Here is a 24,430-nt window from a genome sequence, read left to right on the forward strand (position 1 = left end):
GCTGTACTCCCCGTACCGACCAATAGGAGCATGGAGAACAACCCATTCTTTTGAAAAATGAACCAGTTAGCAAACTAACTTTGCCGAGGCAGCAAATCAAGATGACCCACATACACCAACACTGATCTAATCAATTTTGTGATAAAACTTAAAAAGTGATAAATTCCAGATGGAATCTACAGATGATTTACCCTTTAACGAGATTAAAGTAGAAGCTGACTCCGTTGATATTAAATATATAGACGTAGAACCATTCCTACCAGAAGATGATTTAAATGCCGATATGTGCTCACAGGTACATTATGTATATATAAAGGGTGAGTAAAAAAAAGTATGATTTGAGGCGTCTGGTGCAAAACTGTACCTTTTTTGTGCAACTCTCCTGAATGGTGATTTTTCAATATTTTTTGAAAATTTGCATTTTTTTGAATAAAATACGCGGACCTTTTTTTCTCTCAAAATCAAAAGTTCAGAATTAAACAAAAATGTGTAAATAAATTGTTGAATCACAGAATCGGGGTCTGTCCTGTATACAATTTTTGGACCCCCCCAGGCCCCCTCCCCCCCCCTCCTATCAATTTTGTACATGACCATTTATTTTTCAGCAAATTTATTATTATTTTTGTTATTTAGGGTTAGGTTAGATTAAGATACTTTCTGGGCCGAGCGCTGCGGCTAGGATGGGCTTGGGGGCCGAGCGCTGCGGCCACGGGTTAGGTTAAGTTAAGAAACTTCCTGTCACACCCATGTACAAAATTGATAGGAGGGGGGGGGAGGGGGCCTGGGGGGGGGTCCAAAAATCGTATACTAGGAAATTACCATCTCAGAAAATTTGCAAAATTGTAATAAGAAAATTCGCAAGTTTCAGTTTTTACGGAAAAATTGTTTTTCAAATGGTTCGTAGGATTCAACTGAACAGCGTTTATTTAATACTTAAGAATATACTAAGAAGAATATATATGTATTCATGTATGTATGAATATATTTATATACATTTTATTAAAATTTAGGAATATGATGAATAGTTTTAGTATTTGTGCGCTGTTCATAGAAATGGAATGCTTATTTTTATTGAAAATTGAACTGATATTTATTACCGAATTTCTTCTAGTTTCAATGATGTAGTCTAGTAATATGTCGAATGCGTATGGGGTTAAATTTGATTTAATTTGGATCATTAAGGCCCAATTCTTTTTGCATGAATTATATTTGGAAATACTATACTTAGAAACAATGGCTTCTAGTTTAATGTTGTTTTTGGGTCTTCCTTCCATTTCATCTATTAAAGCTGTTATTCCAAAATACTGCCCCCCTAGGGGTTTTTTACGACCAACCCCTGGGCCTTAACAATTTAATTTCGTTAAAAGTAGATTCTGTTAGCACTATTCTTCTAGGAAACTCTAAATTCCTAATAACCCCCCCCCCCATTCCTTCTAGTACGCACTTAATCATATGAACGCAGTTTATATCTCATGATGTTTAAATCACACCATACCCCCTTTTATACGATCCTGCCCCCAGCGTATTAATCTTTTCTAAGAAAAATCCTGAAGCAAAAAAAATTTAATTAAATATTTATCAAGGTAATATTCATGAAACTATCTTGGGAACCCAGCTCTGTCTGGAAACTAAGATGTTCATTAAAATGTGCGCCTACTTAATTGACTCTAAATGTTCAAATCAAAACAAGAACATTCCGGTGGGTTTAATGAGTTCCCAATCAAAATTTAAGGCAAATCGGTCTAGGGGTTCATACGTTTTGATCGGACACGCATATTAGAAAGCAGTTGAGGTGTCAACACTTCCCCTCTCAGAGAGAAAGCATGCAAAATGCAATCCTTATATAACCTTTATACTGTTAACGAATATGGGTTCACACCCTTTGCTATAAATGGTAGATGTCAAAGTCTTACAGTAAACAAGAATGGGTTCACACCCTTTGCTAATATCTATTATGTAATAAATGCATTCCTGAAAATGATCTGATTATTTAAGTGCTGACTATAGTATCTGCTTGTAAATGCACAATGAATGTTATTCAGTTGAGATTTCAAAATTAATATAGTTTCGAAACAAATACCGATCAGAACAAAATTATTAAACATTATATTTTCAAATGGTTCATATAAAATTTTCTTTTGTGTTTGTTGTCAGCTGTACCATCATACCATTATTTTCATTTTGTGTAAATAAAATAAAATTATTATAGATAAAATTAATTTCAACCGTTAACTTTGGTCAGGTGGGTCGACCGGCCAATGCCTAAAAAGTTTCCACATTGAGAAGACTTTCACGTGACCCTTCAACTAAAGTTGCATATGTCCTAGTCACAATGGTATCATTTAAAACAAGAAGTTATCATCATTTTTTAATCTTAAAGCGTGTTGAATTATGACAATTTCCGTCATCTTCTATGGTAGCATAAATGCTAAATTGGATTTTTAAACGACAATCAAATGAAAGTAACCAAGTTTTCGAATGAAAAATGGATATATCATTCATTATTAATGAGTCATGTTTAAAGGGTACCATGTGCATTGGCCACTACTCAGTATCGTTTGAACCCGTCAAATACTAAATATTAGTCACAATTATTTTTTTTAGGTAAAAGTAAAGGATAAGGTCTTGGATACAATAACCTCCTCCTCCTACACCACAACCTCTACATCCTCACAGTACTTCCAGGTCGGGGTGATCAAACAAACCTCTCAGTTCAACCCTGACATGAAGAATCCAACCCAACCCGTCTCCTGGAGTAGCTGGACCAGCCAGGTCAAATCTGAGGACGGAATAACGGTTTACGATAAAACCGGTATGTACGCTGACACAGTGTACATAGACAACCTTCATGATGTACAGGTATGTGCAGATACCTTGAGTCGGAAATTGATTAATGAGATAGTTGAACTAGTTTAATTACTGGTTCAATTTGAGCACATAATAGTAGCTTTACTAAGCGTACCAAAGCACAAGTATTTAATTAATTATTGATTACGAACTCAATTAAAAATTACAACTCTGATTTTCTAACTCCCGTATATTTGCACCTCAATGTCGTACCCATTTAATAATTCAAACTATGAATTCTGTTTGAGTCAATAATCCAAGTTTGAATTACCTAAGGTTTTCACTATCAGGTTGCACAATGTATGTTTTAAAAAGAGTTTGTGGCAAAACTTCAGCTTTCCTTTTAACCCTTTCTAGAATTTTTTTTTAATAAATTCTTCGCCTTCAGAATTCTTAATAATTTACCGTGTTTAGATAAGCTCTGATGATCATGAAATAATTACCATCATGGATTCACATAAAGATATCAAGAATCCAGTATCTCTCAACACATATCTCAAGGATCTATCCCCTCCCTACTCTCCTATCATGAACCACAGTATTACTCAACTAGATGGTGCTCCCTCGCCCACCCTCTCAGAGAATTCTTCCGCCTACACGGCACAGAGTTCTCCCACCTACCCGGCACAGAATTCTCCTGCCTACCCAGCACAGAATTCTCCTGCCTTCCCGGCACAAAATTCTCCTGCCTACCCGGCACAGAGTTCTCCCACCTACCCTACACAGAGTTCTCCTCCCAACCCGGCACAGAGTTCTCCCGCCTACCCGGCACAAAGTTCTCCCGCCTATCCGTCTAAGAAGTCTTCCGCAAACTCTGAACAGAATTCTCCCTCAAACCGAGCACAGATTTCTACGGCTTATCCACTACAGAGCTCTCCCGCCTGTCCGGCACAAAACTATCCAGAATTTCCGCCACAGAATTCTCCAATTTATCCGCCACATAGTTTTCCCTCCTACCCACCCCAGAATTCTCCCGCCTACCCGCCACTGAATTCTCCCGACTACCCGCCACAGAATTCTCCAGCCTACCCGCCACAGAATTCTCTAGCCTACCCGCCACACAATTCTCCCGTCAACCCGCCAGAGGTTTCTCCTGCTTACTCACGACAGAGTTCTCCTGATTTTTCACAACAAAATTCTCCTTCCTACCCTGAAGAGAAATCCTTGGCTAAAAAATCAGAAATCAATTCCGCTTTTACTCAGCATAGCATCCAGTCATTCACGGAAATACATTCTAGTCATAACACTCTATCCTACCAGACCCAACATAATCAATACAAACTCATAAATAAGAAAGAACTATCTCCCACATACATATCAATTCCTGAGACATGCTCGCCGTCCTACAGTTTTCAGAATGTCCAAGGCTCACAGTACTTCCACGCATTCAACTCTCCGTTTGTATACGGTCACCAAGACCCAAGTTCAGAGGTGTATCCAGGTGTTGATGCTCCTATGGACTATTCTACCGACTCAAGAACCAGATATAACTCGGAGAATACTGATCTGAATTCAGTTCCATCTCCAACTTGTTATCCACTCAGTTTATCACCTGGAGCTAAACCTCTGGGATATCCAGGTCTAGGTCCTGATAATATGATTGACTCCGGGTATTCTGATACTAGCACGTCATGGATTCAAAGATACTCTGAGGACGGTAAGAGTTCGGATCATTCAACGTCATTAATAAATCAGTACTACCCATACCTGCAAGAGCGTACAAGTGATGTTGCTTCCTACCCAGTTAGAGAGTCTAGTCCTTCAGACTCCCAGTCAAATAAAACCTTTCAGTTTAATTCAAACACTGGGTTTTACCAAGGCGATTCCTCTGTTAACTCAAAGCAAGATATTCTCAAAACCGTTCTCAACACTCTTGGTTTTCCCTCCAGTAGTTCCAGTTCTCCAACTACTCCGGAGATTCTAATCCCAACCACTCTCCAGAATTCCGATCCAAGTGATCCCAACACCTCCGTCGTGGATGAAGACGGACGAAACAATGCCGCCACGAAACCTCGTGCACGGAAACGGAAACGAGAGCCAAGCAATTTCACAGCTAGATACAGAGAAGGAGTTCAAGTAGGGTTTATAAATATTAATCCTTTTTAATAAATGTATCCTAGCTTCCACTTTAATTGACTAAAAAGCAATCTCTTTTGACCAAATTAGGAGAAATTTTTTACGACAGTTTATCGATTTTCATAAAACACAAGTAAATGCAAAAAATGAACTTTTTAGTTGATATAATATTTTTTATAGATCTAATAAAATAGAATAGAAATTTCCTATTTTTAGATACCTGAGGCTGAGAAATCTAAATGGAAAGCAAAGCTGGAGAAGACGAACCAAACGTAAGAATATTTTTTTATTATATTTAATTGGTTGTTTAAGAAAAATCACAAAATAATATTTTGCGTCTGACTTAAAAATTTAGTTTTTTTACTACTTATTGTTAGTAATCATAATAAAAATGCTATTTAAAAATATTTACAAAATCTTTTTAAAAGTTGAATATTTTTGATAAAAAGTTTAAATTAAATCTATTTTTCAGATGTCGGATCTGTGGGGATGTATCCTCTGGAACTCACTACACTTGCTACGCCTGCGAGGGGTGCAAATCTTTTTTTAGGTAATTAAACATCATTTTCTGTCCTAAGATCAATTATATATTTTTTGAAGTTTAAAAATATTTTGCAATTTTATTTTAACTATTTTAGGCGTGCTGTAACGAAGAAAGCCACCTTTAAATGTAGATATTCAAACGGATGTAACATTGTCTTCAGTGTGCGCAATAAGTGTCAAGTAAGTTTTAAAATATAAAAAACACAAAACATTATTTTATTTTATCAAAAGATATATTTCATTGTTTTTTAATTGAAGGCCTGTAGGTTTGCTAAGTGTATAGCTATGAACATGAATCCCCAGTGTGTTCGTGAAGAAGGAAGGAGAGGCAAAAATCCCAAACTAAACCCAACCTCTGATCCTAAAACCCAGGATGAGAAAAAATCCCAATCTACAACAGAAGAACCTGTGTACACAGCTAGAAAATCTGTTGCACCTCTGAAACCGGTAAATAGTGAAACTAGAAAATCCACCGGAGATCTAATCTTAAATGCGGCAATTCGAGCAGTAGCAGACGCTGATTCCGGTATGACTGATAACCAACGCACTGGAGAGGTTTATCAGAATCCTACGATGACCTCCAGGTCCTGGCAAGGAGGAAATAATCCTGAAATAACCTGCAAGGAATATGAAGTGCTGATTAAGCTGGTTAATCTTTACAATCAGCTTGAACATCCTCACCCAACAGATCTTGATGAAATCGGTAGGGGTCAACTTTCAAAGAAAGAACCTGAGCTGGTAACTTTTGTATTGGAGACTCACAATCCCGACCACTTGATATCGATATCCACTGCGGGCTCTTTTAATTTGAGAATCAATGCTTATTTATTCTCTTCATGTCAGTTATTCCTCCAGGGTAACCTGCAGATTAACAAAAGATCTAGATCAAGCATTCAAAATATTGACAATTGACGATACAAGAGTTTCCAGCTCTGGACAATGATTCTTAAGTTTATTTTTAGATCAATTTGCATTTTTTAACTCTAAAACAGGGTGTTTAGTATAACTATTGATAGAAACATTATTTTAATTAAAAATAATTGTAAGATTAATTATATTTTCTTTAAGAATGTTTTTTTTGTTTTAGATGACCTGATTGCACAGGAGAAAACAGATGAGGATAAATACATGACAGAGGTTTTAGAAACTACTTGCCTGGCTGCTAGGTATTTAAATTAAATGTCAATTTAGAAAATAAAATGTTTTTTTCTTATCATAGTCCTTCTTGGCATTTTAGGATCTCAACACTTCTTCCTTTTTAGGGATTTAGTTTTATAAAGTCATTTTCCAGATGTTAATTATATCCTTTAGGTTAATTGTTCAATACAGCAAATTTTTGCCTGGTTTCATTGATGTGGATAGATCAGATCAGATGACTATTCTCAAGGTAGGTTTTACATACAAGTTTCATTTTACTTTTATTCTAGTTTCATCTTCTTTTAATCCTAGTTTCATTTATTTTCAGTCCTAGTTTCATTTCCCTTTCATTTTAGTTTTATTTCCCTTTAATCCTAGTTTCATTTCCCTTTAATCCTAGTTTCATTTCCCTTTAATCCTAGTTTCATTTCCCTTTAATCCTAGTTTCGTTTCCCTTTAATCCTAGTTTCATTTTCCTTTAATCCTAGTTTCATTCCCCTTTAATCCTCGTTTCATTTCCTTTTAATCCTAGTTTCATTTCCCTTTAATCCTAGTTTCGTTTCCCTTTAATCCTAGTTTCATTTCCCTTTAATTTTAGTTTCATTTTCCTTAATTTTCCTTTAATCCTAGTTTCATTTTCCTTTAATTCTAGTTTCATTTTCCTTTAATTTTAGTTTCATTTTCCTTAATTTTAGTTTCATTTCCCTTTAATCCTAGTTTCATCTCCCTTTAATCCTAGTTTCATTTCCCTTTAATCCTAGTTTCATTTCCCTTTAATCCTAGTTTCATTTTCCTTTAATCCAAGTTTCATTTTTCTTTCATCCTTGTTTTATTTTCTTTTAATCCTAGTTTCATTTTCTTTTAATCCTAGTTTCATTTCCCTTTAATCCTAGTTTCATTTCCTATTCATCCTAGTTTCATTTTCCTCGCATTAAAGTTTAATTTCCCTTAAATTTTCCATTTATCCCAGTTCACTTAATTTTATATCTTAGGTTCAGTGTTTATTTACTAGAATCTTGTTTTAACTCCCTAAATTGCGCCAAATAGTTATAAAACCCCAAATTCCATAATATTGCAGGGAAGCTCAAGTGAATGTTTGATTTTGCGAAGCGCCCGACGGTACAATGTTGAGACGGACAGCATAGTGTTCAGTAATAACCACGCCTACACCACCACAACCTGGGACATCGTGGGTCTAGACAATACGGAGCTCATGCGATTTTGCAGAAACGTAAGAATTATTCTATTTTAAACTTTATAATTTAAGTAGCTTGGGAACCCAGCGTTGCCCAGAGGAGTCATAGTTAGTCCCACCATTTATCCGCGAGTGGTCGTAAATTACGATTTAAGCTATTTTTCCCGTTAAAAGTGGACCCTACAACTTAGAATTTCAAAACTAGTGTAAGAACATTCCCGTGGCTCTCCCGAGTTCCTCAATCAAAATTTTTGGCGAATTGGCTCAGGAGTTTCACAAACAAACAGACACACAGACAAGCAAAGTAGTATATATTTCTATATATATAACAGACAGACAAGCAAAGTATATATATCTACATATATATTTTGCTTGTTTGTCTGTTTGTATGCAATAAACGTCCAAACGTCTGAACCGATCGGGTCCAAATTTTATTTTGGGACCTCACATGACCCCCCCCCCCCTCACCCCCTGGGGAAGGTTTATGGATGATCAAAATTTCAAAGATAAGCCTCTAACAAAATTCGATTTTCAATAAAATTTTGAAAATCCAAATTGAAATAGAAGATGGACGCGAAGCGCCCTTGACAGCTTGGTATATATATATTATATATAGATAACGCGCAATTTCCCAAGGTGAGAGACTGCTCCCTTCTATCCCTCCTATCCCTTCTTGCACAAGGTGTTTGGCTGCATGTTTAGATTTTGTATTTATTTAGGTTTGTAGTTTAAACCTGGATAATGCAGAATACGCTCTACTAACTGCAATCATCGTTTTTAGTGATAGGGATAACATCCAGTTTAAACACAAGGTAATAAACCTTATACAGATTTTAATGCTAGGGGGTTCCAATTCCAGGTTTTTTGTGGTAGGTCAGGTCAAAAGCAAAAGTGGTAGATGTTAAGCTCAATCAAATTTTCGTGGCAGATTTTATGCATTAAGACTAAGTTTGTGGTAGATTTTCTAAGCTACAATTGCATGTGTGGCAGATTTCATGTGCCAAGAGTAAGACATTATTTGTGACATGCTTAATAGCAGATTTTTCTTGAAATAAGAAGAATGTTACCAACTGAATATCTCGATTGGCTAAAATCGGCATTTTCTTCTGTTACTTGGACGACTTTTCCTTTAAATTAGCAGATTTGTTCTCTAAATTGACAGATTTTTCTCCCAAATTGGCCGATTTTTTTTTTATACAAATTTAAAGTTGTTGTTTTTTTATTTGAAAGTGGCAGGTCAGTTGGGTCAGGTAAACTGACCCAAATTTGCTCAGGAAGTAATCCAGATTTACTTTTGTTAAATACTGATATGCTGGATTAAAGAAAGTTTTACTACTGTACCAGATTAGTGTAAAATGATAAAGTATAACACTTAAACCAAATAACGCAATTTATAACCAACCTAAGTGAAATATATAACCAAATACAGCAACCTGTGTATCTAAAGAAATGATGAATCATTTCCATTTCTTTCTTTGGTTTCTTACTCTAATATCTTCTAACTTTAGAATCTATGTTTTTTTAAAAACAATTTATGTTTAACTAAACGAGTTTTCCCTAAAAATCGGAAAAGTTAAGCTTAACCATAACCATAACGCACTTTACTCTGCAAACTCAAATTTTCTTTTAAATCTAAATATTTTTTTTTTTTTTCGTTATGTTTTAGTTTTACATATTATCAATTGTGTTACAGAATATATTTTAATACAATATATTTTTAAACTAAAATTTTCTGATCTCTATTTTCTTTCAAGCTAAAAGTTTGTAAACCTAGGTTATTTTTAGTTTTAAATTATCAACATCACGGTTCAAGAAAAATTTCTGGAAGCGTTTTGTTCATTTAAAATAAATTTTAAGAAATTTAAAGAAATTTAAAGAAATTAAGCAAAAATTCTTTTATTGTTTCAAATAAAGTTTTCAATTAATTCCATTAAAATAATTTTTTTTCTACAGTTGGATCGAGTGCGTGAGAAGTACATGAAGCTGCTTAAATCATATATAAAGATGGATCCAAGTAAACCTGGTGACAAGTTTTACAAGCTTATAGACCTTCTTCCTCAACTTAGGTAACCAGAGATATAATTTGAAATGCATAAATCAGGGGCGTATACAGGATTATGGAAGGGGAGTTGGCTCAACCATGACTAACTTTCTGAGGGGTGGGGGCTGGCTTATCATTCAAAATATCACGCCTGATAATTATGCTACTTTATTTTCTAATCATTAAATATAATTATTTTTTGGAGATGTAATTTCTAGATTTCATTTTTCTTGTTGTAGGAAGTTGAATGTGATAAACCAGAATCAGACGGCGGGATTCAAAATTAGAAACCCGAAGTTTCCACCACTCCTGGCGGAGTTATGGGGGGTGGAACTCCTCTCATAGATCCAGACAGATTCTCTGCTCTATTTTATACATTAAGTAATTATGACCATGTTTTTAAAAAAGTTAATTGATACAGGTGTAGTCATAAAATCCCCCATCTCCATTGAATTTTAAACTATTGTACTGTATACCTAGTAGAGTATATATATATAGCCTGAACTGTACAAATCTATATATTATATGTACCTGAATTGTACAAGTGATGTTGTACCGTTTTATTTTGAAATACAAAAACTAAAAAATTATCTGCTTTGTAAGCTTGACAATGAAACATAAAAAAGCGAAATGTTTAAGTTGTTATTTTGACTTCTGCGGAACTGATTTTTAAATGAAAATTGTCCAGAGATAGGAACCATTGTGTTATAGTGTTGTTAATCTTGAATGCTTGATTTTGCCCTCAATTTAAGTTATCCCTGATATGCGGGGAATAAACACCAATAACTATCCAGAGATGGAATTTAAAGAATTTCAGCCGCGGTTTAAATCCGCCAAAACCCGGTTTAAATTTAGCGCCGGCTTAAATCTTGAAACATTTGATACAATTTTAAGTGGAACCAACCATATTTCAACCGCGGCTTAAATTTAAACCGCCGCTCAAATTCTTTAAATTCGGCCACAGAAGGAATTAATTAATTTATAGGTCAGCAGAAGAAGATTATCAATGCTTGATCCCGAGATTCCCAACTCAAAAGTTCCGACAACATTTTCACAGATTTCAACACCTCTTAAAATTTCTTAAATTCAAAATTATTTGAAAACGAAACTTTTCGAATGTAATTTTTTTTAAAATTCATAATCGAAAAATCTCTTGGTTTTTCAAATATATTTTTTTGAAGTAATAGATACATAACAATTAATTTAATAAGATGATTACAGAATTGAAATGTACAAAGTTGAGTTGCTTCGAATAAAATTTAATTCAAATGAATGTTGCATTATCACTGAAAAACGTAAAGAATATTAATAATTTCCTATGTTACAATGTACGTGGAGCCAGTTTTGTTGAAATTTTGATTATTAATTTATTAATGGACTAAAATTAGCAGGTTTTCTTCCACATTGTATTTTCCACATCTGAGGGTCACTGTAAATCCATTTGGTCAGCACCCACTTGTTCCCATATAGTACAGGGCAACCCATGTGAAACATTCTGAAATGTATTACGTTTAATATTATCCAGGTATGGCAAAACTGCTAAAAAACTATAAATAAAACAAGAGATCCTCAGAAGCTTAATTAACTGCCTCTTAAAAAAAGTACAGGGTGACAGTCAATAAACTACTTGCATATCGGTATTTATTAGTCAACTTATTTCTACAACTGTATATTCTTGATACCAAATCATTATATATTTCATATCAAAAATTTCGTTTATTTCGTAATTTTGTAAATAATTGTAAAATTTGGTTGATGAATGAATACTAAACATTATTATGTTTCGTGGGACACCTTGTATCTTAATAAAGCTTATTAGTTTCAGTTCAGTTATTTGCCCATTGCACATAAATCAGTCTTAAAATGCCTGGCTTGTAAAAGGAGAGATTTGACTTAAAAATGTTAAGAGACCTATAAGACCTGCAACTGATTTCCCGGTATTCTTCATGTGAGTTGAGTATATCTGCTGTCATATTTTTCATGTGAGTTGAGTGTATACCTGCTGTCATAATCCTCATGTGAGTTGAGTGTATACCTGCTGTCATAATCCTCATGTGAGTTGAGTGTATACCTGCTGTCATAATCCTCATGTGAGTTGAGTGTATACCTGCTGTCATAATCCTCATGTGAGTTGAGTGTATACCTGCTGTCATATTCCTCATGTGAGTTGAATGTATACCTGCTGTATAATCCTCATGTGAGTTGAGTGTATACCTGCTGTCATAATCCTCATGTGAGTTGAGTGTATACCTGCTGTCATATTCCTCATGTGAGTTGAGTGTATACCTGCTGTCATATTCCTCATGTGAGTTGAGTGTATACCTGCTGTCATAATCCTCATGTGAGTTGAGTGTATACCTGCTGTCATAATCCTCATGTGAGTTGAGTGTATACCTGCTGTCATAATCCTCATGTGAGTTGAGTGTATACCAGAACAAAGCTGAACCTTGCTCAGGGTTGACAGATAAACCTAGTCCAGGGAATACAGTTCGTCCTCCATACCCAACCTAGATATTCATTCATTTAAACCATTCTTGCAATCATCCTTTTATTCGAGCGTAAATCGCCTTTTTATTCTTATCATTTATCTCTTCATCACGTTTTTATTTTTTATTATTTTCTAAATTTAATTTCAAGCATTGCATTGTCATATGATGGATGAGAGTGAGACTAAACAGAAAGAAATGTAAACTGTAATTTTTAAGCAGTCTTTTAATGCTTATGATCGTTAATTTCTACATATATTTATTGATGATTCTTTATTCATATTTTGATACTAAAACTATTCTTACTTGAGAGACGTATCCCAAAAAAGTAGCAATCCTGGATCCACCTCTCCTCTGAAACATGAAAATACTTTGGGAAAAAGTTGATATTTTTAAATCTCCTAGGGGTTTCCTTTTTTAACCTTTTTAAATCATGCACAATAGGAAGACGACATGAAAGTCTTCTTATATGTATGTAATTGATGTTGCACAGTGCACATATCGAGCAAATAGTTTTACCGAAGCTTCTAAAAAGACTTTTTAAGAGAAATAGGCCCAGTGCAAAAAAAGTTGTGGATTTAAAAAAATTCGTTAATTTTTAACATTTAATAAAAATCGAATTTTGTTGGAGGCAAATTTTTGAAATTTTGATTATCTATAAACAACCTACTCTACAGGACATATGAAGTCCCACACAAAATTTGGGCCTGATCGGTTCAGTTGTTATGACGTTTAATAGATACAATTTTACAAACAAACAAACAAACAAACACCAAGACAAGCAAAGTATATATATAGATGTAAACACAAATACACTTTAAATTTTGATCAATGATAATTTTATTTAACAAAATTTAAGGAGAAATGTTAAATTTGGCTCCTGTAGTCCATCAAATTTACTGATGAAAATTTGACATTTCTTGAAGTGTCTTGAGTATTATTCATGATACGAGAAACAGGAAATAGCTGCATTCTCTGATTCAGTAGAATTTTATTTACTTTGTTTTCATGATTCCAGTAGTCCACATGTACTTCTATCTGCCCTCCTATTCCGTAGTTTATCAAACTATACTCGTCTAAAATATTAGGGAAAATCTAAAGATACTGATTATAACAACTGTCAATGTAATTTTAAGTGACACTAAATTTAAAAAGGGACTTTTTTGGAATTGGAATTCCAAGAGGAGGGGGGGCTGAATATTCCTTGACAATCATAGTTCTAACTTCTCCCATTAGCCATTCCCCTGTATAGTGTAGACGCCTCTTTTGACACATGTTGGCCTAAACTTTTGATATTTTAAACTGTGACTATTTAATCTGACAGAGTTAAAAGTTCGAAATCTGTAAGGTTCACACATTAAATTGCAATGATATAGGTATTAAAAAAACAAGATTTTAAAGTAATTGGTTTCCTTTTGGAAGTCTGCCAAAAGTTGATGGAAATTTGTGAAATGGTTCAATTTTATTAGATATTATTGCACGAAGAAAAATATTAGGGGAATCAATCAATACTCAAAACTATAATCATTATAAGGAAAAAAAGCTCTTCGCTGATATATATATTTACATATATTATTTGTCTAGCTGGCCAAACGGCTGGACCAAATTGGCGTAATTTTTTAGGAAACCAGGGTACCCTGGGGGGAACATGGGCTATTTTTTGATATTATCCAAACCTGAAGCCCATTTTTGAGTGTGAACAATCCACTTGGTGGCTAAAGAAATTCTTTTGGAAGACGACATTCCTAAATAATACTGTTAATGAAAATATAATTAATCTTATTTAATCATATGATTATTTCATAAATTCTCTAACTTAATGGTACGTTAAAGATTAACTGTTGACTATTAACGCATTATCCTTAAAAAATTCTCAACTTATAGTTTTCTGAAATATTTCATAAAATCCTAAATAACACCAGAACTTTTGTTTTATATTTCTACATTTAGTCAGATCTGTATGATACATATATATATTCCACAAAAAAACTGATTAGCTCATTTAATCATTACCTTCTTTAAAGCCGTCTTCTTTAAGATGTACTCGTTTACTGACTCGTTGCGTATTGTAGTACTCTGTTCTACCTCTTCCCTATACAAATGTAAAGTTTAAAGAAATTCAAAAGATAATATAATAGAAAAACAAAGAGGTTCTGTACTTGGAAGGTTCTCTACCTGGAAGGTTCTGTACCTGGAAGGTTCTGTATCTGGAGGGGTTTTGTACCTGGAAGGTTCTGTACCTAGAATTGCTTCTGTACCTTGAAATTTCTGTTCCTGGAAGGTTCTGTATTTGGAAGGTTCTGTAACTGGAAGGTTTTGTATCTAGAAAGTTCTTTACCTGGAAAGTTCTGTACCTTAAAGGTTCTGTTTCTGGAAGGTTCTGTTCCTGGAAGGTTCTGTATCTGGAAGGTTCTGTACCTGTAAGGTTCTGTACCTGCAAGGTTCTGTACCTAGATGGTTCTGTTCCTGGAAGGTTCTGTAGCTAGAAGGTTCTGTACCTGGAAAGTTCTGTACCCGGAAGGTTCTTTATCTGGAAAGTTCTGTACCTGTAAGGTTCTGTACTTGGAAGGTTCTGTATCTGGAAGGTTCTGTACCTGGAAGGTTCTGTTCCTGGAAGGTTCTGTACCTGGAAGGGTTCTGTTCCTGGAATGTTCTGTTCCTGGAATGTTCTGTACCTGGAAGGTTCTGTACCTGGAAGGTTCTGTACCTGGAAGGTTCTGTACCTAGAAGGTTCTGTACCTAGAAGGTTCTGTACGTACCTGGAAGGTTCTGTACCTGGAAGGTTCTGTACCTAGAAGGTTCTGTACCTGGAAGGTTCTGTACGTAGAAGGTTCTGTACCTGGAAGGTTCTGTCCTGGAAGGTTCTGTACCTGGAAGGTTCTGTACCTAGAAGGTTCTGTACCTAGAAGGTTCTGTACCTGGAAGGTTCTGTACCTGGAAGGTTCTGTACTTAGAAGGTTCTGTACCTGGAAGGTTCTGTACCTAGAAGGTTCTGTTCCTGGAAGGTTCTTTAACTGGAAAGTTCTTTATCTGGAAAGTTCTGTTCCTAGAAGGTTCTGTACCTAGAAGGTTCTGTACCTAGAAGGTTCTGTACCTAGAAGGTTCTGTACCTAGAAGGTTCTGTACCTGGAAGGTTCTTTATCTGGAAGGTTCTGTATCTGGAAAGTTCTGTTCGTATAAGAGTGTGTACTGCATATACCTGCCGCAGGGCTGGGCAACGTTCTTTTTACAAATGGCAGTTTTTCAAACCGTTTACGTACGGATTAAAAAAGGGAGAATGTGTCCAGCCTTAGTACCTGGAAGGGTGTAGATTTTACATTTCCTCTTCCTCTTTTCTTGATACTCTCACATTCACGAATAGTATAGAAATCTAGAAAATTTTTAATTTTCCCCTCATTTTTCAAAAACTTTGTGATAGGTCCTTGTGGGGTGTCTAAAGTCATCAACATTGGGTCGAGAAACTCAATTCTGGACATTTTAATCCATTTCCCCATGTCCTTATACCATTACCCCACTTTCCCACATTTTTCCCCTCCAAAAGGCCAAAGAATTTCCTTTTGATTTTATTACTCGAGATTTCTCTCTGACTTTTTGCATGCAGACCTGAATTGTGATCTAGTTTTTGAATCAAACACCAAAATGGGGGGGGGGGGGTTGTTTGATTGTGTGTTTGTCAATATCCAATAAAGGTACGTCAAAACTGTTGAACCGATCTAGCCCAAGTTTTTTTTTGCAATTTGTTCATCCTTAAAAAACTTTTTAAAGCAGTCCAAAAATGATTGTTATGTCAAGTTCTTATTGGACAGTTTTTGGACGGTTTTTTTGTCTCTATTTTCTGTCAGGGTCAAAATTTGTCACAATGTAAGCAAAGCAAATATTTCGAATAAACTATTAAAATACAATTGTTTTTCTTGAACTATTCCGAGTTTGGATCCTGAAATAAAAAAAGTCAAAAATCGATCCAATAACAACAAGGAAGAAACGAACATTACCTCTGAATATTCCAACTGGAGGATCTAGGTTCAAATTCTCTAGTTTAAAAGGACCAAGAAGCAGATAGGGATCCCTGCAGGGGTGTATAGATTGTATAAAGATACTGTATTACACCACTTTGTAAAGGAAATCTTTCCATGGGATATTTTCTCATTTGCTCTTGTTTGACCAAAAAATTGCAAAAAATTGAGTGTTTGGCACAAACTCGGATTTTCTAAAAACCATATTTTAACAAACCCAATGTCGTGGACCTTTTATATTTAAAATAATGAATTGTGTAAGATCAAATAATCTAAGTTTGAAATTTCAAAACTTTACACCATCAGGTTGCCGGATATGGGGCTTAGAAAATTTGAGTTTGTTGCAAAATTTGTAGTTTGGAAAATTGCAACTTTATGATCATTAGAAGTTCTTAAATTTCAGCTTATACCCCTTTCATTTTTTCCTTTACAGTCCCTTTAATCTTATTTCATATTAGGAAAATTTGGTCATTTAATCATTAATGCCTTAATATTAAATATCAATTATAAGAAATTTTTGGTGGGGCATACACCAAACGCACTGATTTCATCGCATCGGGAAAATATGGGAAGGGGGGATATAAAGTTAATTTATCACCTCCCTGTAGTGTATATAAGTACATTTAACATCTTTGTCTAAACTTGTTGATCTTAGATTTACTCCCTAGGGATATAAAATATCATAAAAAATTTCTACTTAAATTTAAAATTTTATTATAAAATTTCGTAAAATGTCCAGGAGTTTCAATATAATAAGGAGGAATTGTTTTATTAGATTAAGAGGCTTATACAGGGGGAACCCCCTGTATCAGTGCAATCTATGGTTTCCTTCCAGAGCCCGACATTTAAGACATGAAGTAAATTTGAAGATAGTAAAGTGTTTGTTCTAAAATTATCATACATAATTAGTTTAAATATTTTCTAGTTCTTAAAATGTACGGGAGTTCTAAGGGGCTCAGGCCTCAAACAAGTCCAAGCCCTGATTGGAAAAAAATGCAAGACCCAAGAAAAATTCCTGTTTACCCCTCTGATGTTACAAATACATTTAGTGAAGTGATTGCCAAAGCCATGAATAAGAATTCAATGAATGTTTACATTATTTATGTTGCAGTTCTAGAATTAATCAAGCTTCTCAGTCAGAACTAGTGTTTCCAGCCAAATGGGAAAATCGTTCCGCGAAAATTTCACAATTTTGCGCATTTTCTCTTTTTTCGCAAAATTTTTGTTCGCTAAATTTTGCATCGTTTTTACTTCCTTTTGCGAAATTCATTAACGCGAAAAACTGAAAAATTTCGCTAAAAATGCCTTTTTTTCGCTGGAAACCCTGTCTCAGAACACGGATCAGATAAAGGGCAAAACAAACGCTATTTCACCCTTCTTAGTAATATTCCTCCAAATGATTAAATTTTGTGAAAAATCAAAATCAAAATTAAATGTGTTTTTTTTCTCTCAATAGTTCTTTTAAATATTAATTACTCGCCTGGCAAAGTTGAATGGTTGTGTTCTGATTGTGAAACCACATTCGTTTAAACGTCTGGTCAAAACATTTTTATAAATATATTTTTAATGTAAAAATGTATTTCGTAAAAGAAAAGATCTCTAGGTAAATAACGTCTATCAAATTAGGATGTCGTCAATTGATGAAAAAATTAAATCAAATCATTTATTAACAAAACATAAGAATAGAAAATATGTCTTTTGCTGAAAATACTTTTTTAAAATTGTCATTTATTTAAGTATTCACAAGAGCAGTTTGTGTTGTTTAAATCTAGAGAGTTCAAGGTTGTTTTTAGTTGGATATAAAATGTTTTTAGTTGGATATAAAATGTTTTTGGTTGGATATAAAATGTTTTTAGTTGGATATAAAATGTTTTTAATTGGATATAAAATGTTTTTAGTTGGATATAAAATGTTTTCCTTTGAAAGATATTTGGTTTGTGTAGGAATCTCGTCAACTTTTATATCTTTATAAACCTGGATCCGGGATACCTCACTATATATATCTTTATAAACCTGGACCCGGGATACCTCACTGTATATATCAATTCAAACATTGACTTAGAAACTAGAAGAGATCAGTGCAACAAATTAAAGGTTTTATGTTTTTTTTTAAGTTTAGAGAGAGAAAAATCATTTGAATATTCTTATTTAAAATACCGCTCTATGCACGGATTTGATTTCAAATATATGTAAAATAAATTCAATTCTTTTGGGATAGAAACAGAGGGGGAACTCTTGTATTGTGTATATCGAGATCAATGCTTCATCTTGATCTTTTGTTAATTTAATCTTTATTCGATATTCCGCATGTTAATCGTACCCTGGAGGAGTAACTGAAATGAAGAGATTAAGCATTGATCCTGTTCAGTGGATACAGAGAATTAGCAATCGGAATTATGAGTACTATTCAACGTACAAAAGTTTCAAGCTCTGAGAAGTTTAAAAAAAATTCATTATTTGAAACTGAATCAAAATAAGTTCATTTTCAGCTTTAAAATGTTTGTGTGGTAAAAGATGAATATTTTGAGGGTTTTCTAAACTAGGGAACTTATGAAAAGAACAGGTACACAGGATCAACCCGGCCATATAAGGTTATAAGGTATAAGGTCCTCCGACCTCTATAATATCATAATAATGTTAATTTGAAATAGAGAATTACTTATAACTTACTATAAACAGATCCCAAAAAGATTTCTCCCAATTATCAAATCATCCGAAAAAAATGTTTTCCAACCGGTTAATTATTGACATAATTAATTTCAGTGAGAACCAGAAAACAATGACATAGGAAGACGACATTGTATAGATATTTAAGTATATTTGATGTCTTAAAAACGCAAATAATTTCACTAGACACTTATTACATCACTAATTTAGTGAAATTGGTCTGTTTACACTAGTGCAATTGCTGTATCTCATGTTAATTGAACTATTTAAAGATATAACTTGATTCTAAAAATCGTCTTCTTATTCCAGAGTTTCTGGCTCTCACTTTATATATCCCAGCGAAGCTAAATATTTAGATAAAGTAAAAAACCCTATCTTACCTAGCATGGCGCCTAAGACTGTCTTTCAGAACAGTCGATGGTTCTACTTCATGTTTCTCCGCTAGATGGGGTATATTTAGAGATACACGATAGGGAAATGTAAACACAGGGACTTCAGGTAGTCCATCAGGAGTTATCGTGGAACTTGATCCGTATCCGGATACCTACAAGAAAATCATAGAACTAGATCCGTATCCGGATACCTACAAGATAATCATAGAATTAGATCCGTATCCGGATACCTACAAGATAATCATAGAACTAGATCCGTATCCGGATACCTACAAGATAATCATAGAACTAGATCCGTATCCGGATACCTACAAGATAATCATAGAACTAGATCCGTATCCGGATACCTACAAGATAATCATAGAACTAGATCCGTATCTGGATACCTACAAGATAATCATAGAACTAGGTCCGTATCCGGATACCTACAATATATCCGTATCGTATAGCTATATTCTTATCCGTATCAGTACTTGTAGAATATGATCATCATACAGCTAACTGTAGTTTATACTCGGTACCTGTAGAATATGATCATGATCTCTAACTGTAGTTTATACCCTGTACCTGTAGAATATTATCATGATCTCTAACTGTAGTTTATACCCTGTACCTGTAGAATATGATCATGATCTCTATCTGTAGTTTATACCTGTACCTGAATAATATGATCATGATCTCTATCTGTAGTTTATACCCTGTACCTGTAGAATATGATCATGATTTCTAACGGTAATTTATACCTTTTACCTGTAGGATATGATCATGATCTCTAACTGTAGTTTATACCCTGTACCTGTAGTATATGATCATGAACTCTAACTGTAGTTTATACCCTGTACCTGTAGAATATGATCATGATTTCTAACGGTAGTTTATACCCTGTACCTGTAGAATATGATCATAAACTCCAACTGTAGTTTGTACCCTGTACCTGTAGAATATGATCATGATCTCTGACTGTAGTTTGTACCTTGTACCTGTAGAATATGATCATGATTTCTAACGGTAGTTTATACCCTGTACCTGTAGAATATGATCATGATCTCTATCTGTAGGTTATACCCTGTACCTGTAGAAGATGATCATGATTTCTAACGGTAGTTTATACCCTGTACCTGTAGAATATGATCATGAACTCTATCTGTAGTTTATACCCTGTACCTGTAGAATATGATCATGATCTATTTCTGTAGTTTATACCTTGTACCTGTAGAATATGATCATGATCTCTAACTGTAGTGTATACCCTGTACCTGTAGAATATGATCATGATCTATTACTGCGGTTTCTAAAAGCTTCCTTATTTTTCCTCTGCCATCATTTCCAGCCATTTTTACTCCGATTTGTAACCATTCAATCTTTAAATAAATAGAGCTCTTAAAACATTGTCATTAATAACAGAAAATCTGTTTGGTTAAATTGTGAATTCATATTCTTTAAAGCATTATTTGGTGTGCTACTGCATGGGTAACATTTGAGCCCTTACAAAAGCACTATTCATTCCAATTCATTTCATTAAATTCCATATTGTCATTTGCTTTTATGCATTTCATCTTATTCAGTTTAAAATCTGTTTCTACCTGTTTATCTAATCTTTGAACATAGTTTGCAATTTTAGATATTTCTAAAACATCCTCTAGATCCAGGGGTCTTGATTCCAGATCAGGACCTGCAGTACAGTACAGTACAGTACAGTACAGTACAATACAGTACAGTACAGTACAGTACAGTACAGTACAGTGCATTACAGTACAGAATAGTACAGTACAGTACAATACAGTACAGCACAGTACAGTACAGTACAGTACAGTACATTACAGTACAGTACAGTACAGTACAGTAAAGTAAAGTACAGTACAGTACAGAAGAGGACAGTACAATACAGTACAGTACAGTACAGTACAGTACAATACAGTACAGTACAGTACAGTACAGTAAAGTAAAGTACAGTACAGTACAGAAGAGGACAGTATAGTACAGAACGTACAGTAAAGTAAAGTACAGTACAGTATTGTCAACAAAGTTTTCAGAATTATGCTATTAAGAATTTTGTACGAAAAACTTTGTTAGATGAAAATTTGAACTTTTTTAAGCGCATTACATACATTATAGTATTGTTTAGAATAAACTTAAGAACGTTTAAAAACTTGATAACATTACCTCCAAATGGATTTCGAAATGTCCCATTTATCAAATCCTAAAACAAAAAGGGAATTGAGTTCTTGCCACAAACTCAATGTTTTTAATGAGTTTCTTTGTAATATATACTTCAAACCCTCCTGGAGATTAATGTTATAATATTACTGAAGGATTGGGATAGTGAACCCAGCTCCTCACCCTACTCTAAACCCTCCTGGAGATTAATGTTGTAATATATCTGAAGGGTGAGGATATTGAACCCAGCTCCTCATTCTACTCTGAACCCTACCTGGAGTTTAATGTTGTAATATATTTTAAGGATTAGGATACAGAACCCTGCTTCTAACCCTACTCTGAACCCTACCTGGAGTTCAATGTTGTAATATATCTGAAGACTGAGGATACCAAACCCTGCTCCTAACCCTACTCTGAACCCTACCTGGAGTTCAATGTTGTAATATATCTGAAGGATGAGGATACCAAACCCTGCTATACTCTGTAATTATAAGATGTATTTTCATGACTAATATTTTAAAACTTAAGGTTATTTTGGATTTAAAAGAAAATTTTGTGAATTTTCCCTGATTTAATTTTCTTCAGTTTCGAAGATTTCTGCAAAGATTCAACAAATTTCGGCCATTTCATCGCTGTCCGTTTAACCAGATGAAAACCGTTAAGAGGATTTTTCACGTGGGATAAACAATCAAATTCCTCTTCAGATTCTAACATCCAATCATACTCAGAACTCCTGAACAAAATCTTATTCCTCAAATTATGATGTATTTTTTTTTCAAGATGAAATATGGTTTAATCATGTCTACAGTCGTCGTATATATCAATACAATGAAAATGACTCTCTACCAAGCTTTCAAACAGCATGGATAAACAGGGTGTCCCATATTATATTAGATCGTGTGTACATTTCAAGGACTAATCAGAAAATTAAAAAAAAACATGAATTGTTTATTAAATATGTATAGGCTAATATAAGAATTTTCCTGCAGAAAATACCAGATTTTTATAATATTATGTGCATATATATTTTGGCGTTAAAGCTTGGAGATAATCGATCCAATATGATACGGAACGCTCTCTACATAAACACCGACTACTGTATCATAAGAATCATAAGTCAAATGAGTCCGCCTGAGCTTGTTGATAGTTTTCATTACTTACTTGAATTTAGAAAACAAGGTTTGATCTGAATTTTCCCCGCTTTGTTTGATAACATCTTCAAGTTGTACCAAAAGTCGTCTTTCTTTTTCACATAGGATGGAAAGATCGTCTGTAGACGCAGACACGTACTTTTCCAGTTTATATTCATCTGGTTTTGCATGCACTGCGGCTAGGGCTAACACCAGGGTTAACTGTAAATTTGACTTCATTGTAGTTTTCAATTTTTTTCTTTCTTCACTCAAAATTTTAGAAGAAAATATTCGAAAAAAAGTTTAAGTTTTTATTGGAAGACAGAACTTGAAGGAAAAGGAAACTTGAGATCGTAGGGGAAGTTAAAGATTGGAGGTTTGAGACTTTGCATTTATTTATTGGAGATTGGAGGTTTGAGACTTTTATTTATGTATTGGAGATTGGAGGTTGAGACTTTTCATTTATGTATTGGAGATTGGAGGTTTGAGACTTTTAATTTATGTCTTGGAGATTGGAGGTTTAAGACTTTGGATTTATGTATTGGAGAATGGAGGTTTGAGACTTTGCATTTATGTATTGGAGATTGGAGGTTGAGACTTTTCATTTATGTATTGAAGATTGGAGGTTTGAGACTTTTTATTTATGTATTGGAGAATGGGACTAGAGATTTGATGCGTGAGATGGATACTGAACATTATTAAACCTAACTCACTGAGTGTAAAATCCAGGTTTATACTGATTATTCTCCGTGTATATAATCCAACCTGTTGTATTACCTGTTAATACGTCCTGACTCCTGGTGTGCAATCAACCGAATATGGTTTTATTTTAATTTTATTAGAAAAATTTAAAACGACACTGGGAAGGAGTACACCTTTTAAAAAAAGAGAAAAAAGTCGCAGTCCACTGAATAATCCATTCTTCACAAGAGGACGCACAAATAAGAAATAAATACTCAAACCTGTACGTATATAAAGAGATGAATAAACAGATGTAATATTTGAAATTGATTCATCTGGGTTCTTTTTTTGGGTTTATAATTACAAAAGAGAAAAAAATGAATAAATGAAAGGATAAAAGAAGTACAAAAAGCTTAATTTTAAAAGGCTACTTTCATGAATGACAGATGTGGACGCATAACGTCATGATAGCAATAACGCACAAAAGAACTCTGTATATATGCGTACATATATGAATTTCTACCGTTTTCTACGAAATTTTAAGAAAATAAAGAGCTATTTAATTCAGAGTAAGTCCAAAGCAGTGTCCTAACAAAAAAAATGAATATAATTCGAATAAGAAAAAAAGATTTAATTGTAAACCTGTTTTTAATGAGTCCTGTTAACGCCGTTGAGTATTAAAATTGAGCTGAACTAGTTTTCAGATTAAAATCTTCTCACTTTGTCTCAGTTCTCAAATCTGAACTCCAGACTACAGAAATAAAAAAACTTTAAGTGTAGAAATATAGAAAGTAAATATTGTATTTTGTAGTCTTAAACAAACATTTAGTACGTCAAAAATATTTTTTTAAATTGTTTACTGTAGATTTAAAATTTTTATTATTTTTGAATTAAATGATAAGTTTAATTACTTGCATGCCAAATAATTTTAAAACTTTAAAATCATATTGTTTGCCAATTAGACATCATTAAGGTTGAGTCCCAGTTGTGAGAATGAGAAATAAATACAATTTTAAAATTGTTAAGACGTTAATCTGAGTTCAAATTTAATGCATTTGAGCCGCG

General features: G+C 34.0%; 2 protein-coding genes across 2 annotated transcripts; one reads left to right on the forward strand and one right to left on the reverse strand.

The window, feature by feature from the left end:
* Nucleotides 1-10,429, forward strand: LOC111704514 (uncharacterized). The gene is made up of 13 exons (XM_023476768.1): nt 1-295; nt 2,605-2,859; nt 3,262-4,923; nt 5,140-5,195; nt 5,396-5,473; nt 5,562-5,646; nt 5,725-6,169; nt 6,554-6,632; nt 6,778-6,853; nt 7,682-7,834; nt 8,518-8,610; nt 9,752-9,864; nt 10,079-10,429. The coding sequence occupies exons 1-13, from the start codon at nt 170-172 to the stop codon at nt 10,182-10,184; spliced, it is 3,327 nt and encodes a 1,108-aa protein (XP_023332536.1). The 5' UTR covers nt 1-169; the 3' UTR covers nt 10,185-10,429.
* Nucleotides 10,430-11,201: 772 nt separating this feature from the next.
* Nucleotides 11,202-21,956, reverse strand: LOC111704516 (uncharacterized). Its single transcript, XM_023476769.1, has 17 exons — nt 21,904-21,956; nt 21,561-21,597; nt 20,981-21,069; nt 20,654-20,758; nt 19,386-19,549; nt 18,256-18,331; nt 17,819-17,872; nt 16,941-17,002; nt 16,318-16,391; nt 15,622-15,695; nt 14,339-14,417; nt 14,002-14,070; nt 13,325-13,401; nt 12,632-12,679; nt 12,270-12,346; nt 11,839-12,233; nt 11,202-11,334 (listed from the first exon to the last, which is right to left on the reverse strand). The coding sequence occupies exons 4-17, from the start codon at nt 20,729-20,731 to the stop codon at nt 11,285-11,287; spliced, it is 1,377 nt and encodes a 458-aa protein (XP_023332537.1). The 5' UTR covers nt 20,732-20,758; nt 20,981-21,069; nt 21,561-21,597; nt 21,904-21,956; the 3' UTR covers nt 11,202-11,284.
* Nucleotides 21,957-24,430: the final 2,474 nt, after the last annotated feature.

Source organism: Eurytemora carolleeae, unplaced genomic scaffold (genome assembly GCF_000591075.1).
Source record: "Eurytemora carolleeae unplaced genomic scaffold, Eaff_2.0 scaffold589, whole genome shotgun sequence".
Taxonomy (NCBI): Eukaryota; Metazoa; Arthropoda; class Copepoda; order Calanoida; family Temoridae; genus Eurytemora; species Eurytemora carolleeae.

Coding starts and splice junctions, on each gene's coding strand:
- LOC111704514 (XM_023476768.1), top strand. CDS start 170: ATGGAATCTACAGATGATTTACCCTTTAACGAGATTAAAGTAGAAGCT. Junction 2,860..3,261: donor ACAACCTTCATGATGTACAG/GTATGTGCAGAT, acceptor TACCGTGTTTAG/ATAAGCTCTGATGATCATGA. Junction 6,854..7,681: donor ATCAGATGACTATTCTCAAG/GTAGGTTTTACA, acceptor ATAATATTGCAG/GGAAGCTCAAGTGAATGTTT.
- LOC111704516 (XM_023476769.1), bottom strand. CDS start 20,731: ATGGCTGGAAATGATGGCAGAGGAAAAATAAGGAAGCTTTTAGAAACC. Junction 14,418..15,621: donor TAAAATCTACACCCTTCCAG/GTACTAAGGCTG, acceptor ACATTTGTATAG/GGAAGAGGTAGAACAGAGTA. Junction 13,402..14,001: donor CACTCAAAAATGGGCTTCAG/GTTTGGATAATA, acceptor CTAATATTTTAG/ACGAGTATAGTTTGATAAAC.